The 16488-nt window shown below is 39.5% G+C and overlaps 1 protein-coding gene across 2 annotated transcripts in view; it reads right to left on the bottom strand.

The window, feature by feature from the left end:
• NPEPPS (aminopeptidase puromycin sensitive) overlaps positions 1-16488 on the bottom strand; it is a 72518-nt gene that overhangs the window by 25822 nt on the left and 30208 nt on the right. For both annotated transcript variants that reach the window (XM_059727019.1, XM_059727020.1), the window contains 10 exons: positions 15372-15493; positions 14364-14471; positions 12435-12635; positions 11838-11934; positions 11698-11731; positions 10078-10192; positions 7047-7211; positions 5480-5584; positions 4998-5058; positions 3394-3503 (listed from right to left, as the gene is read on the bottom strand). In XM_059727019.1, the coding sequence (XP_059583002.1) occupies positions 3394-3503; positions 4998-5058; positions 5480-5584; positions 7047-7211; positions 10078-10192; positions 11698-11731; positions 11838-11934; positions 12435-12635; positions 14364-14471; positions 15372-15493 (1118 nt within the window). The remainder of the gene's footprint in view (positions 1-3393; positions 3504-4997; positions 5059-5479; positions 5585-7046; positions 7212-10077; positions 10193-11697; positions 11732-11837; positions 11935-12434; positions 12636-14363; positions 14472-15371; positions 15494-16488) is intronic.

The following is a 16488-nucleotide window of genomic DNA, read 5'->3' as shown; positions in this document are numbered from 1 at the left end:
CGAAGACCTTCGATACAGTCCACAGACAGGGCGTTTTTACTGTCCTGAAGAAATTGGGTTGCCTCCTACCCTCCCCCCAAGTTGCTGAACACCATTCGCTCTTTACATCAAGCTACGAAGGCAACTATGAAAACAACGTATCAAACACCTAGGACATCAACAAGGGTGTGTGTTTTAGCACCCACACTTTTATTCCCACTTCTTCATGCACTCATGGACAGCAATGATGGCATTTATCTTTGAACCAGACTAGATGGAGGCTTGTTCAACATTGCAAGGTTTAGAGTGAAAACCAAGGTAAAAATTGGTTCCAAGAGATTTTCTGTTTACAGATCATGCAGCCTTGTTTGCCCACGGTGAATTTTCCCTACAAAATCTCTTGGACAGATTTTCTGAATCATGCAAAAGCTTCAAGATGGCAATTAGTCTCAAGAAGACTGCAATCATGTACCAAGGTGTGAAAGAACCAATATTTGGTATTAGTCTGGAGGATAAATTTCTTGGTGTTACTGTCAGTTTTTGCTACTTGGGTTCTATAAAAAGCAGGAATCTTGACCTTCAAACTGAACAGAATTGGAAAAGCAGCTAAAAATGTTGGCCTATTACAGAAATGTGCATGGAAAACTATTAGCTAAGGTGAACATGAGAATCTATGAGACTTGTTATCCCTGCTTAGTGGTTCAGAAATGTGGACCATATATGCTAGGCACATCAAGAAACTGAACAGCTTTCACATAAGATGTCTGCACAAAATCCTGAAAATAAAGTGGGAAGACCAAATACCAAACACAGAGGTAGGTACTAGAGTGTGCAGGACTGACACACTTTGAAACCACTATCAAGAAGAGGAGGTTGCGATGGATCAGCCATAACAAGAGAATGGGAGAAGACCATATTCCCAAGAATATTTTGTATAGTGAGATTCAAAACAACCCTAGAAACTGGGGTCGCCCTCTATGGCAGTACCACAATGTGTGCAAAAATGATATAAAGTCATCCAACCTAGACGCAGAAAGCTGGGAGTACCATGCAGGATCCCAAATGGTCTGGAGGGAACATATGGCACTGGATGCAGCTCAACATGAAGTGGCTTTGATTCAGGGGACAGAAGCAAAGAAAGAAAGAAGAAAGCACCATGCTACAAATTTGGACTTTAACTCAGACAACATACAGATCTGCGAAACTTGTAAAAAGTTGTGTTGCTCTCAAATTGGCCTTGTCAGCAACAAATGGGCTCATCAGGCATCTGACTAAACCTACATGTACAGTGATCCAGAGGATCAACAATTTCTTATATATAAACTTATCTCCCCAACCCCATGCTACTGCTCCACTGACTGGCAGAGCAGGTGGGGCCCGGGGGGGGGGGGGGGGGGGGGGGGTGTACTTGCCACTGCTCTGAACAGTATGGGAAACCTCAGTGTTGTTGAAAGGGTAGGAAGCTGCTTTACTAGTATTTGGCAGCTCTGGTATCAAGAGGGCAGCAAGGTCCCTTCACGGGTCCCCAAGAGCCTGTCCCTAAGAGGGCTATCAGGGAGCCATCCACTCTCCCTTGGTAGAGGGAAGAAGAATGGGGGACTGTGGGATACTAGGGACACCCATCCTGCCACATGTAACTGAACAGATGTTACACACACGGTGCTGGAAAACAGCAAAGTTGCTCTCTGAAACAGCCAATAGTTTGTGGCAAAAACACCGTTTCTTCTGCCACAAATTGCTTAAATGCCTGCTTGTTGATTTTGTGTGCCAGGAAAAAAGTGTTTTTATATCAATATAAAAAGGTGTTTTGTAATATCTATCCATGGCCTGAGTCATGAATATTTTAGTATGAATGGATTTTAATTAAAAAAGAATTCAGAAGAAAAATATCAGGGGGAACAGATAGATAATTTATAAAATGCTAACATGTATGGCTTGATTGAACTACTATTAAAAGACAAAGTACCATAAAAAACCTACATTCATAAAAGTGTTTATGGTTATGTATTTTGCTTCTTTGTAGTGTATTCTTAAAAGAGGAATATCTCCTGAAAGGAAGTTTAAGCTGTAGGACAATTTCCTTAAGGAAATCAGAGGAAGCTCATTGTTTGATTTACTTAACATCTGACTGGACAAAGTCAAAAAATATAGCACAGAAGTAACCCCACACTGATAATTTGATTACATCTAATTTTTATGATCCACTTGCTCAGAAAATAATTTGCAAGTTCCATAGTCCCGTTACAATATTCCTCATGCGTATCAGGTAAGACAAACTACTCTATTATATCAGAGAGAATCAGAGATTAAGAGCCCAATTTATACGAAGTGTTTCATTTTTTAAAAACAGAAACTTCAAATTTCATACTAGAGTGTAGTATGAAATTTGAAGTTTCTATTCTTAAAAGATTAAACACTTCATTTTACAGATTCTCTCTGAGTACTTACAATATTGAGATAAGATACTGAGAAGATGAAAAATGAACACAAATGACATCAGAAAACCTGGATAAGTCTTCTGGATGTTACACTGTGAAACAGGAAGTCTACCATGGTAGTTCATTAGACTCTTTCTGGAGTTCCTTCTTGAACCCTAGTTTTAGCACCTGTATTAACTATTATTCCCTTAATGCTGAAGGGCATAGATTATTTCAAGAAGCTCAGAGTATCACTGAAGCATCTATAGCCTTATCTACAAACTTATCTTGAGGAACCTAAGTACAATGGTCATACAGTCCTTTAACATCATTCATTCAGGCGCAACATTGCTGAAACCTCCTCCAGTGTTCTAGGCTAACTTGAAGACTGGCTGGCTTTGACATATATGAAAAAAGAGAGATGAATTATTTGCTAATGAAACCCAACCCCTCCTATATAATGTACTAACTACACTCAGCATTGTAGACAGGGACGAACATCCTTCCCCTACACAGAGCTGGCCAAGAGCTTTTAATCCACAGCTCAACAAGGAAGTTTGAGGGTCATGCAATCTGCCAGGCTCATGTAATTAAACTGGAGTGAGAAGTGAGACACTTGGTAAGAGAAGCAGAGTCAGGTATTCTCTCCCCAGTGTATAATGGGAACTCAGAAGGAAAAAGGGATAATGTGTGTTAGCGTGCTCCAAGCATATGAGTGGGTACATCAGGGGAAAGACCACCAATACCATTGTTTTGTGGGGTCTTGATTTAATTGCATTACCATTCTGTCAAAAGCAGATTTTGTTACTGAACAAAAACAATTTACTGAACGCCTTCCTAAACAGGGTGCAGAGTTTTTAAATAACTCAGTACTATTAAATGTGATCTGGAACACTGCAAGGTAATTTTTCTAGGTGATAAGAAATGTGGGGTAAACATTAATGTGAAAGAAATACCAATACCTATAACCACGGTCCATTTTTGTTATCAAACTTACCTGCTCGGCTTCCACATAGATGAGTGGAAAACCCATTTGTTTGGTCCATGTATTCATCACAGCAGCAATAGGCTTACCACTGGCTTTCTCCAGGCTTTCCCAAAGGTCCTCTGAAGAAGAGCAGTCATCAGTCAAATGACTCCCAAGGCTCCCCCCCCACCACCCCCACACACACACCCACACACACACACCCCACCCACCCACCCACCCCTAACATGTAAAACTAATGCATATAAGTAGATACTAGAGGTGTGCAAAATGGGCCATTATTTGATTTGGATTTGGCCCGAATTGGGGACAGCAATTCGATTTGTTGATTCGGATCACTGTCCCTGATTCTATTTGGCCAGATCTGAAGATTCAATGCTGATTCGGATAATCAACAATTCAGTCATAAGATACAGCTTTAAATATTTTGTCTACATACCTTGAGGTACCAGGCATGGCTCATGAACGCTGTGATGGTGGGGTGGATGGAGCTTCCTACAGGAGCAGGGGAGGGCCCCCCACATGCTTGGTGGCAAACCCGAAAGTGGCCCGGAAGTACTTCCGGTTCACTTCTGGGTCTGCTGCTGAGCGTACTGGGGAGCCCCCCACGCTCCTGTGGGACGCTCCATCTGCCCCACCATCTCAGCATTCACAAGCTGCCTGGTACCTTGAGGTATGTAGGAAAAAACCGTTTAAAGCTGTGTCTGTCTCTGAATCTTTTCGATTTGATTTGGAGAGATTAAAGGGTCTCCTGATTTGATTCGGATTCAGAGATTCAGCCACCGAATCGGGCCAAATCTCCACCAAATTGAATCAGGGACCAAAGCTTCACACAGCCCTAGTAGATACAGTCAACGACATTATGTGGGTACCATCGGGTATCTTGTTTGTTTTATTTTAGTTTAAATCTTGCAAGAAAATTAAACTTGTTTGTTAGTGTTTTAAAGAGCTTCCTTCGTGTTACAGTCCTCAAAAATGGTCTGAATTAAGTATTAAAACATTCAGAACTCCAACAAGTTTCAAAACAAATACGCCCCCTCCCAATACACTTTCAGGCATTATGCCCAGAACTTTACTGAACATCTGGATCACTCTTACCCAAAGGAGAACCCCTTAATTTTATTTTGGCATTTTAGATTTGAAATAGAGTAAATTATTACACAGAATGAATGCCAGGATATACTGGACATGACCTTGCTTGAGCTGTTTAATCCAACATGTGATCACTTCCACAAATGGAAAATAACAAAAACTTTAATGATAAATTATCAATTTACTGTGGAAAAAAGCAGCTCATTAGAAAGTGCCAGAATGAAATTTCTGATTTAGACTATTGCACAAGCATCTTTATTGGGAAGGGAGAGAAGGAGGGTAAATACAGCCCCTTCAGATCACTGTAGCCATGTATTCTAAAGGTTAGAGCAAAGGACTGGGAGAAAGCCAAGAGGATACTGGGCTCTAATCCAGGCTGAGCTACTAACTCATTGTATGACCTCAGGGTCATGTTGCCTGACCTCCTTGCATCAGCTGGGAAACTGAGTATTTAAAGATATTACTGAAAATTGAATGCTCCAAAGCTAAGCTTCCCGAGTAAAGTACACATAATTGTTGATTACCTGTAGCTGCGTTCTTCTGTTGGAACTTGGTTAAGTACAAATTCATTCCTTTCCGAAAATCCTGAGAAAATACAATTAATTGTGTAATTGCACCAGAATGGAGGCTATCACTCTCCACCCACTGTAGTATGCATTTCCAAGGAACCGGCCAAGGATTTCTAGCTTTATCTTACAGGTCACTCCCTTATGTCATGATGCTATGCAGTAAGATTGCCTGAAGCACTGCTGATAGGTAGCTTTCAAGCTTCAAATTCATGTTGAATATTTAAAGAATCATGTTTTGTATTTTCTATATTGCTTTCTTTTTAATTTATTGTGTCCACATTTCTTCCTGAAGTGAATTAGGACTCCCAAAGTGAACGGATATATTTCAGAACATAAATATTCAGTAACTATAAATCATAACCATACATCTGCTTTCAGCTGTTCTAGGGTTCTAACAATTTGTATTAAAATTAATTATAAAAGTTGTGCATTTATACCTCATCTCCAATGTAGTCATGCAGCATTCGGATTACAGATGCTCCTTTGCTATAAGAAATAGCATCAAATATTTCATCTACTTCAGATGGATGACCAACACTAACCTGGATACAAAGTGCAATTTTAGTTTAGTTGCCCGCAATTCCAGTTCAAATGAACAGAAGAGAAATATCCACATCAGTTGAAACTAAAGGTATTTGTTTTGTTAAGGAGTTAACTATTTTCTTATTTAATAGGATACATGAACCTCTTCTTTCTTTAACCTATCCCCATATCTGAATCTCTCACTAAGCCTTCTTAATGCGCCTGTTCAACCTGACCAGTTCACAGATGGCAGGGCTAGGACTGGTTAGTAAGGTCAAAACTTCCCTGTGGTTAACCATCAACATCAATAAAACAAGCCTTGAATTCCTTTCCCAGTCTTTTGGAGATCACAGATTACACCCAGAACAGCCATGAGTTTGCCTTAATTGGATCTAGCTGCCCCAAAAAGAAAAATAATGGAAAAACTGTTGCTGATAAAGCAATTGGGAAAATAAACTTGTAAGGGCACCACCCTGGGGGTAAAAGCAGTACTCAACAAATATCCAGAATTCATTTTTATGCAAAGCAGGGTCAGCTATTACATTAATTATGTCTTTGAGTAGCAAGACGTTTGACTGAGCACATGAAACACTATGACATATAATGAAGACTAGACTCTATATATCAATCAGACCCAATAGCTACTACCTCAATTGAAGAAATAATAAACTGTTAAACAGGCTAATTTTAAGTAAAATGTATTCATGCAAAAAGTGTATGTAAACAAAAGCACCAGAACAGCACACCCCCCCCCCCCCCCCCCGGCTTTACATTCCTACCCGTTAGTAAAAGAGGTCCAGAATAAATGGTGACAACCCAAATTTCTTGATTCTATGCTTCAAAGCCCTGACCTGAGAAGGACCATATCTAAGAATTACAGGGAGGTTACCTTCCTTCAGCATATCTTTACCCTCATTGCTAAGATTCAAGATGGGTAGCAACAATTCCTTCTAATGCCGAAAAATATCAAGTAGAAAGATAAGTAGGAAGCACTGGAACATGATACCCAGAGAGGTAGTGAAATCTCCATCACTGGAGGTTTGTAAAACCTGGCTAGACAAAGCCTGGGGTGGGATGACACAATTGGAGCTAGTCCTGCTTTGAGAGCAGGGGTTTGGACTAGATGACCTCCTGAGGTCTTTTCCAACCTTAATTTTCTGTGACTCTATGATTATTTTCCCTTTGGCCAGAGAAAAGCCATGAGTTGATAAGTTTTGTTGCTGCTTTCCCAGATTTGATCCAGCTGTTCAGAAAAGTATAATGGCCCTAAAACCACCATTACAAAATCCCTGAGCCACAAGCTCCTTATATACTAGTTTTATTAGAAGAGTCTTCTTAACAAAAAACAAAACAAAACCAGGTATTAAAAGCAGTCAAAGATTTTCCTTTACTTTATGAATGCCTGTGCAGTTCACTTTTTCGCTAGCATGGGAAGGCTCTTTCCCAGAGTTCTAGTCTAAAGGAAAACATCAGGAAACTCACCTCAATGGGATGACTGTTATCTAAGGCATCAAGCTCTTGAGCACGTGTGTAATCAGCAGAAACAAACTGAGTCCAGATATCATACTCTGGGAAACAGTGGTCTACACACAGATACTCAATCCAGGAAGCAAATCCTTCGTTCAGCCACAGATGGGTCCACCATTCCTGGAAGGACAAGAGAGGAATACAATTATAAAATAATCATTAATTTCACTTACTTAAACTACCTTCTACGTCTTCAAAGTTTTACAAACATTTGTGGACAGAATTAACCCTGCTACAGAAGATTCTACCTAGCAACTGTCTGCTAGGCAAGATGCTCTTTCAAAAGCTCAAGGAGAACAGGGGTACTGCAGCTACTACCAATTTGGAAGCAAAGTCACTAAGAGAATAGCTAGGTAAAGGCGTTGTCAAAAGAAGTCGGGACTAATGAAGTTCTAAGTGGCAGGCAAGGCTGTGGTTCAATAAAGTGGCTGAATCATAGGGAACCCAGAAATGATGCTAACTAAAGAAAAGCCTCTATCAGTCATAGTTACAGAAGAGTCTTTATATTAATAGCATGCTTAAGTGCGACTAAAAAAAGAGTCTAGTTACCTGAGAAAGAGGGAGTACTGTGTTTTAGACACTGAATGCTTGAAATCTATTTTTTTTTTCCCAAAAGAAGTTCAAAGTACTTAATTATTATACCTACTGGCAATATTTGCCTTTTACAATAAAATATAGGTAGATAAAAGTCTCTCTCCCTCACCCACTGCTAAAAGAGAAACTGTTCAACTGTACAGAGCAGAAGATAAAGAAACTGACTATATCCAAAAGTTGCCTTTGAGAGAAAAAAGCTCCCCCATTTTTGCCTTGGTAGTCATGATTCTTCCTGCTTTTAAAATGAGAACTAGGTGAATTCAGACAAATGTGTGATTTGCTATATTCCTTTTAGGGGGAGAAATTTAAAAATGATGCAGAGTCAACCCAACAGATGTACAACTACAAAATACTATCACTTCCCTGTTATGAATAAAGCAGATCATTTGGAGGGGAAATTCAATAAGGAGTAATTGTTACTGAAAATCACCACAGATAAGCCCAAAGTTATTTATTTTTAGAGTGGAGGCCATCCAATTTTTTCCTCAGGTTCTGACTGTATCTATTTCCAAGACAAATTTCCATGGCATAAATGCAGGACTAGTGCCAAAGAATTAATGCAACTGTGAAAAAAATTGTGCCCTAAAAACTCCCAAAAGATTAGTGGGTTTTTTTCTGAATTAATTTTATGAAGTCTAAATGACTGCAATCACAACCTATAGCTACACACAGCTCCCCAACCCCAATGAAAACTAAAAGTTAAGGGTTGAGAGAAGTCCAGTCTTCCTGCTGAAGCACCACCCACTTAATTCCTAAGATTTTTCCTTTCTAATGAATTTAACATACGTGTTAGAGAGGTGGCACTGGAGGGCTGCACTGTCTGCTAAGATCCAATACTGGCACACTGTAAGCATAACTGACACTTTTTGTAGTGAAAATACCTTTACTCCAAAGTGTGCAGCAAGTTACCCACGTCAGACACACATGCAAAACATTCAGGCAAGCATTTATTAAGTGGGAAACAGAAAGACTGTTCTGCATCACAGAATGCTATTCAATTTAAAATGGGAACATAAGAAGAAAAAAGGTTTATGGAAGGCATAAAGCTTCAAAAGGGCAAGAAAAAGCTACTATGATAGACAACTTTAAAAAATAACCCGTAAATTACACTGCTTTGCTAAATGCTCTCCTGCAGTGGTTTCATGGGCCACTGGTGGTTCCTCCAAAGTACTTTTTGGTGGTCAAGAGTTGGTAGGTCACATGATTCTCATCATTTTCAAATGCATAAAAAATTAAAAATACACATCCCTTCTAATTCTACTTTTCCAAATAAATGCTCATTGTTGTTGCAACAGGGATGATGCTTAGTCTCTAACGGGAGGAATCCTGTGCAGAGAAGGGGCCACATGATTTTTGATTAAGATGCATGCCACACTCTGGAAAAGTTTAAGAACCCCTAGCTTTACTGCAGCCTCTGTTTTAGTGATATTCAGATTTACCTGCTATCCAAGTCGATCTCTCTATTTTGGCAGCCTAAAAGCCCCAGCAAGGAAGCTTTGTTGGCTCCAGAAACTGCATTCCTTTTACCACAGTGTTTCTAGTTCAATTACCAAATACACTATGCTTCTGGCAACACAAATAGCTTCTCAACATTTAATGTATTTGGCTTCCAAGCCCCTATTTGCAGGGTGTTTTTTCTTGGGTGAAGGGTGTGCAAAGGGGAGTGAGAGCAGGGACAGGGGGGAAGTGTGGCTAAAAGCAATGTCAGATCCAATCAGCAGGACTGGCAGAAGCCATTTGTCAGAAGCAGAAACTTAAAAAAAAAAAAAATGGCTTTCAGGTTTGTAGGCACAGTGGGAAATTTATTAGCAACTTTCAACTCTGCTGGCTCACCTGTGCTTTTATTCTCACCATTCCTTCAGCTTCAGTCGTTCTGGAGATCAGTTCCCCATGGATCCAAAATAATCTGTCAGCTACTATTAGACAACTTTTTATTTAGTAGACTATAATAATATAGCCCCCGTGTTGCAAACTGAGTAACCTGCTCAGTATGAAAAGCTGCTGATAAGACAGTGAACCATCCCTACCTGAAAGTAAAATGATGATTTATCTCCTTAAGAATAATCTAATATGGTGGCTTAATTCATTTCCATGGAAACCTAATGTTCAACTCCCATTGCCTGACCACACACACAATCAACTTCTTAACATTTAATTCACAGCCAAAGGAACTAGGCCTTAAAAAAAAAAAAAAAAAAAAAAAAATAAAAAATCAGCATTTTCCTCTTTATGCACCTATTTTTCAAGGGATTTCAGAAAAACACTTAAAATCCAATTTGAAAGATAGCATTCCTATTCGCTTTTACAAGATACAAGCAGCAGCCTTTAAAATAACTAACCATGCTTATTAGGAAAATGACCACTACATTAAATAGTTAAAAATATTAGATACCATGGTCACAAGATTTCCAAACCACTGATGAGCAAGTTCGTGTCCCACAACCAGAGCAACCCATTGGCGGGATGAAGAACAGGAATTTTTGGGATCAATAAGAAGCGCAGTCTCCCTGTATTTAAGGAATAAAGAGAAACAAATTGAGCAGTACATGTTTGGGGGAGCAAGAATATGATTAAGACAGACTGAATCATCTAAGCAAACTACAAATATCATCGCTTCAACTGAAAAAAACAAAGCTACTTTAGCTTGCGCACAAAACAGTTGTTTTAAAATTTTACGACTTTTGGGTTGTTTTGGAGTAATACTTCAACACATGCAAGAAGTCAAGCACAAAAACCCCAGACGGGAGTAAGAAACTTTATCCAATATGAAATAGTCTAACTATATGACTAGACAGTGAGGGAAAGGGGTCTCACCTTGACTTCAATTTACTTCCACACTGCATGGAGTATGCAAAGCAAGCCATCTTTCCCTCCCTCATCCCAGAAGGAGTCAGCTCTTCCATGTGCACAGTTAATTAGCTGCATTGCAGTTTCCACCTCAAGATGCATGTTTCTACCCACAGAAACATGTGGACACACATCCACACACACAGCATTCATTAACAGTCTCTAAACTGATCACAAGTCAAAGGTCATCTACATACACCATGTCATAACCAGAGCTGGGGGGAGGGAGGGTATCAAGCAGGAGGGATTTCTGAACTCCTGCAACTGGGAGGGAACTCTCTCGAATTAAATACAGATTGAAACTGCAGACTATTTCAATCTCCAGTCAATAAGAGTGTGCAAGCAGCGGGCCCAACTGAATATAAGGAAACTGTGCAGTGCTGGAATTGTCTTTCAAAATTTGACTCACCAAGGGCAACTAATTTTTTCCACAGGGAGTAAAATACCAGCTCTCATCAGCATGGTAGTGAGCAGACAAGTAACATTTTTGTTTGGGCTAGTAAATCCTTGTGACAATTTTGTAAGGCCAAATTAAAGGGGTAAATTTAAAACGAGAACACCTCCCCACCCCCTGAAATCTCTATTCAAAAGAAAAATCAAAATGAGAACAAATAAAGAGTCCCATGTTGTAGAAGACTGAAAAGGAAGAATCTTCTAACAACCAAAAAGATACAAGTATGAAGGAAAAAGTGTGAAATTTTGTTCATTTGATCAAGCAACTGGAAATGGAAGGCAAAATAAAGTTTTAAAATTATTCAACCCATATTTGTACTGTGCTTGCAGAAATTTATCAACTTTGCTAGTAGATTTAAAATAAGAAACATTTCCCCAAGCCATGTAACTAACTACAGAATTATTGGGGGAGAGAGAGGGAGGGTGGGAGGATTCAGCCAAGAAAACTCTTTCTTTTGCAGAAATTACTGTGTTGTCAGAGGCTTTAACATCTTATACTGCTGGACAAAAAATTCTTAACAGATCATTCTTGCCCTCCTCAGACTTATATAATAATGTAGAAGTAAAGTTACCCAAGACTGAAATTAGAGTTGGAGGAAGTTACTTAAGCTTACTTTGGGCAAAGCCCAAACATTACAACTCCCTAAAATTAATCCAATTACCTCCAAAAATTAGCGAACAAAGGGGGAAAGACAGTATTTTAACAGCATACCTATAAGTAACAAGGCCCCAGTTCTCCATGGCACCTTTATAAAATAAATACAAAGGTTTATTGATATTGATACACACCTTCCTAAACATTTAAAATTCAAATAAATCAATACAGTTCATCAATAAAGTGAGTTACTTTACCAGCAGCAAAGTCTGCAATAGCTATGAGATCAATTTTAGGAAGAGGGTAAGGAACACTGAAGTAGTCCTTATAAAAAGGCAGAGTTTTAGCAGCAACCTACAAAAAAAATGAAACAAGAAACTTGGTAAATATTAACTTGTAGTAATAGGCCAAAACTATTTTTTTTTCAATGTGGCTGGAAGAACCCTAGAAAACACCACATGCTGGCTTCTTTCCCAGAAGTCTCACTCCCAAAAGGCAGCACTGCTATGAAGCCTTAACGCCAACATCTGGAAGTACCTAATCCTGCCCCAGCTCCTAGGTTTGAATTGATATTTGCTACCTTACACTACATATGAGATGATAATGCCAAATCACCTCAAAACTGTTTAGAAAGTACATTTGTCATCACTTAAGTTTAATTTTTCTGTGATTAATATTTCAGCTTAATAAGTTTCTCCAAGTCACTAGGCAAAACCAAATTAACACAATGACAAAGTCTGCATCAACTCCACCTAGTCTTCTCTACCAAATTTAGGGGCTATACAATAAATAAATAAATAAATAAATAAATAAATAAAATAAAATAAAATAAAAATCAGTGTGAATGCATTTACCTCTAATGCAAACTTTCCTTGTTCTGCTTTGCTAACAGGAGTGTAAACACGTACTAAGACACCATCAAGCGACCTGGTCTCTACAAAGTCATATTCTCCCACCACGAATGCTACTAGGTAGGTTGACATTATAGGGGTTTGAGCAAACTTCACTTCCACCAGATTTTCATCATCAGGGTATGGCTTCCGGTCTATGACATTCTTTTCAATAAAATAAAAGGAAAACTAGTTAAAGTTTCACAGGAAGTGACACTGGATTACACAATAAATTTGACTAGTCATTGCTCCATTATTAGGTATATGTACTTTTAACACTTTAAATCTTTAAAGACAAGCAAGCAAACAAACAAACAAAAAAAACCGATCGATACAACCACCATGCAATTTTAAAAAGTCACCATATTCTCAGTTCCCCTTCAGCGAACAGGCGGGGGGGGGGGGGGGGGGGGGGGGGGGGGGATTTTTTTTGTTTTTTGTTTTTTTTTTAAGTTTATCCTATACATCAGGGGTAGGCAGTCTTTTCCAGCTGTGGGCCAGAATGACTCACCTGCGGTCAAATGTGGGTAGGCACTAGGAGGACCCTCACCTCCCCCCCTCCACAGCTGGTGCTTGTCTCCACGATAGCTCGAGGAAAGTGACTGCAGTTGAAGGCCACCCCACTCCCCCCATACTGCTGAATGCCAACAAAGGCCCACATCTGCAAGCTGGATCAAATCTTTCCATGGGCCAGATCTGGCCCACAGGTTGTGGACCCCTGCTATACATCATACATCTTATTACAGCACATAGGCTCTCTTGAGGAGCTTTTGCTATTAGTTCCTAAACTTCCAATTTCCCCACAGTGGTGGCAGAATCCACACCTATGGAGTCAGTGTCCTCCCACCCCAAAAAGTATTCAAAGAATAATTTTTTTCTTCAAATTTTTAATTATGACTGTCAGATCAGTGGCCAAAACTGTATTATGTACTAGGCAGGTTGGTGCCATATGAGCAGAAGAAACCAGTCTGGATTGAAAGTGATCTTTACTGGCAACTGGAGTTAAAATCATCCCAGTGACAGGAGTCCGTAGGATAGAAGTAAGCTGTGATTTCTCAGCTAGTAGACTTTAGTAGAGGTGCAGCGATAGACATTGTGGGCAATCAGCTTTTTTTGGCCGGTGTACCCGATAATGTTGCCGATAAATGTCATGTGCATGCGTGCAGCCGCAGCATGAACGCAGCCAAGAATGTTGGTAAATCTGTGGGGGGGAAGGGGTGTGAGGGAGGTGCAGATTGGACCCCCCCACACAGCGAGGGAGGGAGTGGGGCTGGGGCAGGCACCGCCCACGCCCCTTCCTCTCCACAGACTTACCGGCTGGACGCTGCTCTCCAAATCGGTATCGGCCAATATGGCTGGTTAATAATCAGCCATCGGTATCAGCCATAAAAAAAACATTTTTTTTTATTTTTTATTTTTTTTTATTTTTTTTTAAATCGGTGCACCCCTAGATTTTAGGAATATTCACATCATAATAAAAATAAGGATGCTGAAAATACCATTTTGTATGTGCTACCACTCATTTATGTTATATCTAAACTTCACTGAAAAGCTCTCCAAGGCAGAGTGCGTTTACACAGATACATAACCAAGCAAAGAGTTCATTTTTTACAATCATTCCTTTAATCAAGTGGCACGTCATGTCTCATGCAACCTCATTTTAATAGACAATACTCTGTGCCACCCATGTTTAATTTCCATACTACCATCTCCTCTTAACATATCTGTCTCAAAAAAATGTCATCAAGTACAGCTGTTTAGCAATGACTAACAGCACATGTTCCTATGAACGGAAATGTCAGCTAAACCTGTCACTAACTAGCAAACAAAACCGCTACATATCTAGCTGCTTATACAAAATTTAGTTCATTTACTTGCGCATTAAGCACTTACCATATTTGACAAAGCTACTCTGTCTTTAGGGACGACCAATGAGATATCAAATGTCGCTTTAATAGCAGGTTCATCCCAGCAAGGAAAGGCTCTACGAGCATCAGTAGCCTGAAGGAAATAAGAGCATTAACTAAACAAATCTTTCACAGAGAGATTACAACAATAAAGCATGCACAAATACTGTATGTTCTACCGATAAGTAGTCAGGCAAATTATGGCCGGTCACTGCTGTAAGATGTTTCCCTGTTCATCTCCCTTAACTCTTGGGGATTAGCACACTTCACTCTCAGTTTTAACTGATTTCATTCTTGGGTTCAAAATGCAACTGAAAAATGCCCTTTGCTCTGCTATTTCACACTGAGATATATTCCATTGTATTGGATAAAAGGCAAAGTGTTCTATATTTCTGTTTATGTAACAGACTGAGTAGACTGTTAAAGCATAGTATAAAAATCTTTCCTAATGTCTAGTTATATAACCCTTGAGACAAAAAGCTGGCTCACACTGCAGAGGCCATTAGAATATTGGTAGCAAATAAGGGCATCCTACTAAAAGATTAACTTGTTTTGTGAAGGCAGTTTACACAGAAATATTTAGTCCAAATATGCTAGAGCTGTTTTTAACACTGCAGCTGTTACACATATGCATATACTAGGTACTATACATAGGCAAGATCCTTGACTAAGGAATTTGCAACAGCCTGCATTTGTTGACCTTCAGGTCACAGTACAAAGGGTTTGTTCTGTTGTTTTTGTTTGTTTGGGTTTGTTTTGTTTTTTTGTTGGTTTTTTTCTTTTTTGGGGGGGGGGAGGGGCAAGGCATAGAGGGAAGGGTGTTTTTAAAACTACCAGCAGCCATTTTGCTTAGCGCTAGAAGCCAGCCCCGCCTCACCCCCCATGGATCCTAGAAACCCAGCAACAAGTACAAAGAGTTGAAACTAGGAAACTATAATCAAGTCTTTTCCTATGTTGGGGATAATACTTGCTTAAAGAAGAATATAGACCATACCTCAAATTGAGTGACAGCAGCGTAGCGTGTCTCTCCAGAAGGGGTGGTGTATTTACTTCGATAAAAACCTTTCATTTTATCATTTAGCTCTCCAACAAAGTCTATCTTTAATGTCCCAGTCCCTGTGACAGAAACAGATTAGACACTGTCAGCTGGATGTGCCAAAGAGAATGTTTATTTGGTCTAGAGACCTTCAGACCATGCTACTCAATTGGCCCACTGCCCTGAATAACTTTTCCCTCCAATTTATTTTTACCCATCACTCCTTTGCCAACATCCCTCAAACACCCCCCCCCCCTCCCCAGGGACAACATGACACACAACGTGGCTCAGAGTGATACAAAGCTCTAGCAGGCATGAACATCTAGCACCTTGCCTAGTACAGTGTCTGTGACACTTTACCTTGCACTCATTCTCCTTCTGCTAACGTTTCTTTATTGTAATCGGCATGGCTTTGTATTTCTGTGCAACTGAAAGGCAAGAGCCTGTATGCTCACAAAGCATTTTCAGATATTATATACATTATGCATGTGCACATGCGCACACAGAGTGCCTAAATGATTATCACAATCACCGGATGAATAACTAATACAAAAGTCAAAATGGAGCTCTGTCTGCTTTCTAGCTTTTAATTCAATTAGATCCAGGATTTATTCTGCCCTTGGTATTGCAATACAAAGGGGAAACCTGATCTTGATAAGAAAGGCATTGTTCCAATAACCTATAGAATGTAGCACAGTAATATTTGCAGCGACTTATACATTTTATATATTTGAACAAAGAGTAAACACCTGCTTTTTTCAAACCAGAGGCATATTCCAATCCAAAATAAATATGTAAAAAAATAGATTACGTCCAAGTAAGCAAAACTTCAAGAAGTTTGCATATTTGAAGCATAGGGAGCAATACAGTAATTCAGCTTAGTTCTTGCTGGTTAACAAAAGAACAGACCAACAGCATCTAACATAAATAGCTCCTGAGCCTAACTCCCAATGGTAGGCAGATAATTAGAAATCACCTCAACTGCTTAGGAGCAAACTTCACTATTACTGAAACAAACCACACTCTAAAATACGTTCGTTTAATTCTAGAGACAAACAATCAATGCGATTTTATC

Source organism: Alligator mississippiensis, chromosome 4, assembly GCF_030867095.1.
Source record: "Alligator mississippiensis isolate rAllMis1 chromosome 4, rAllMis1, whole genome shotgun sequence".
In the NCBI taxonomy this organism is placed as follows: domain Eukaryota; kingdom Metazoa; phylum Chordata; order Crocodylia; family Alligatoridae; genus Alligator; species Alligator mississippiensis.
The sequence above is the reverse complement of the archived record's forward strand: the minus strand, read 5'-3'. Positions and strand labels throughout refer to the sequence as shown.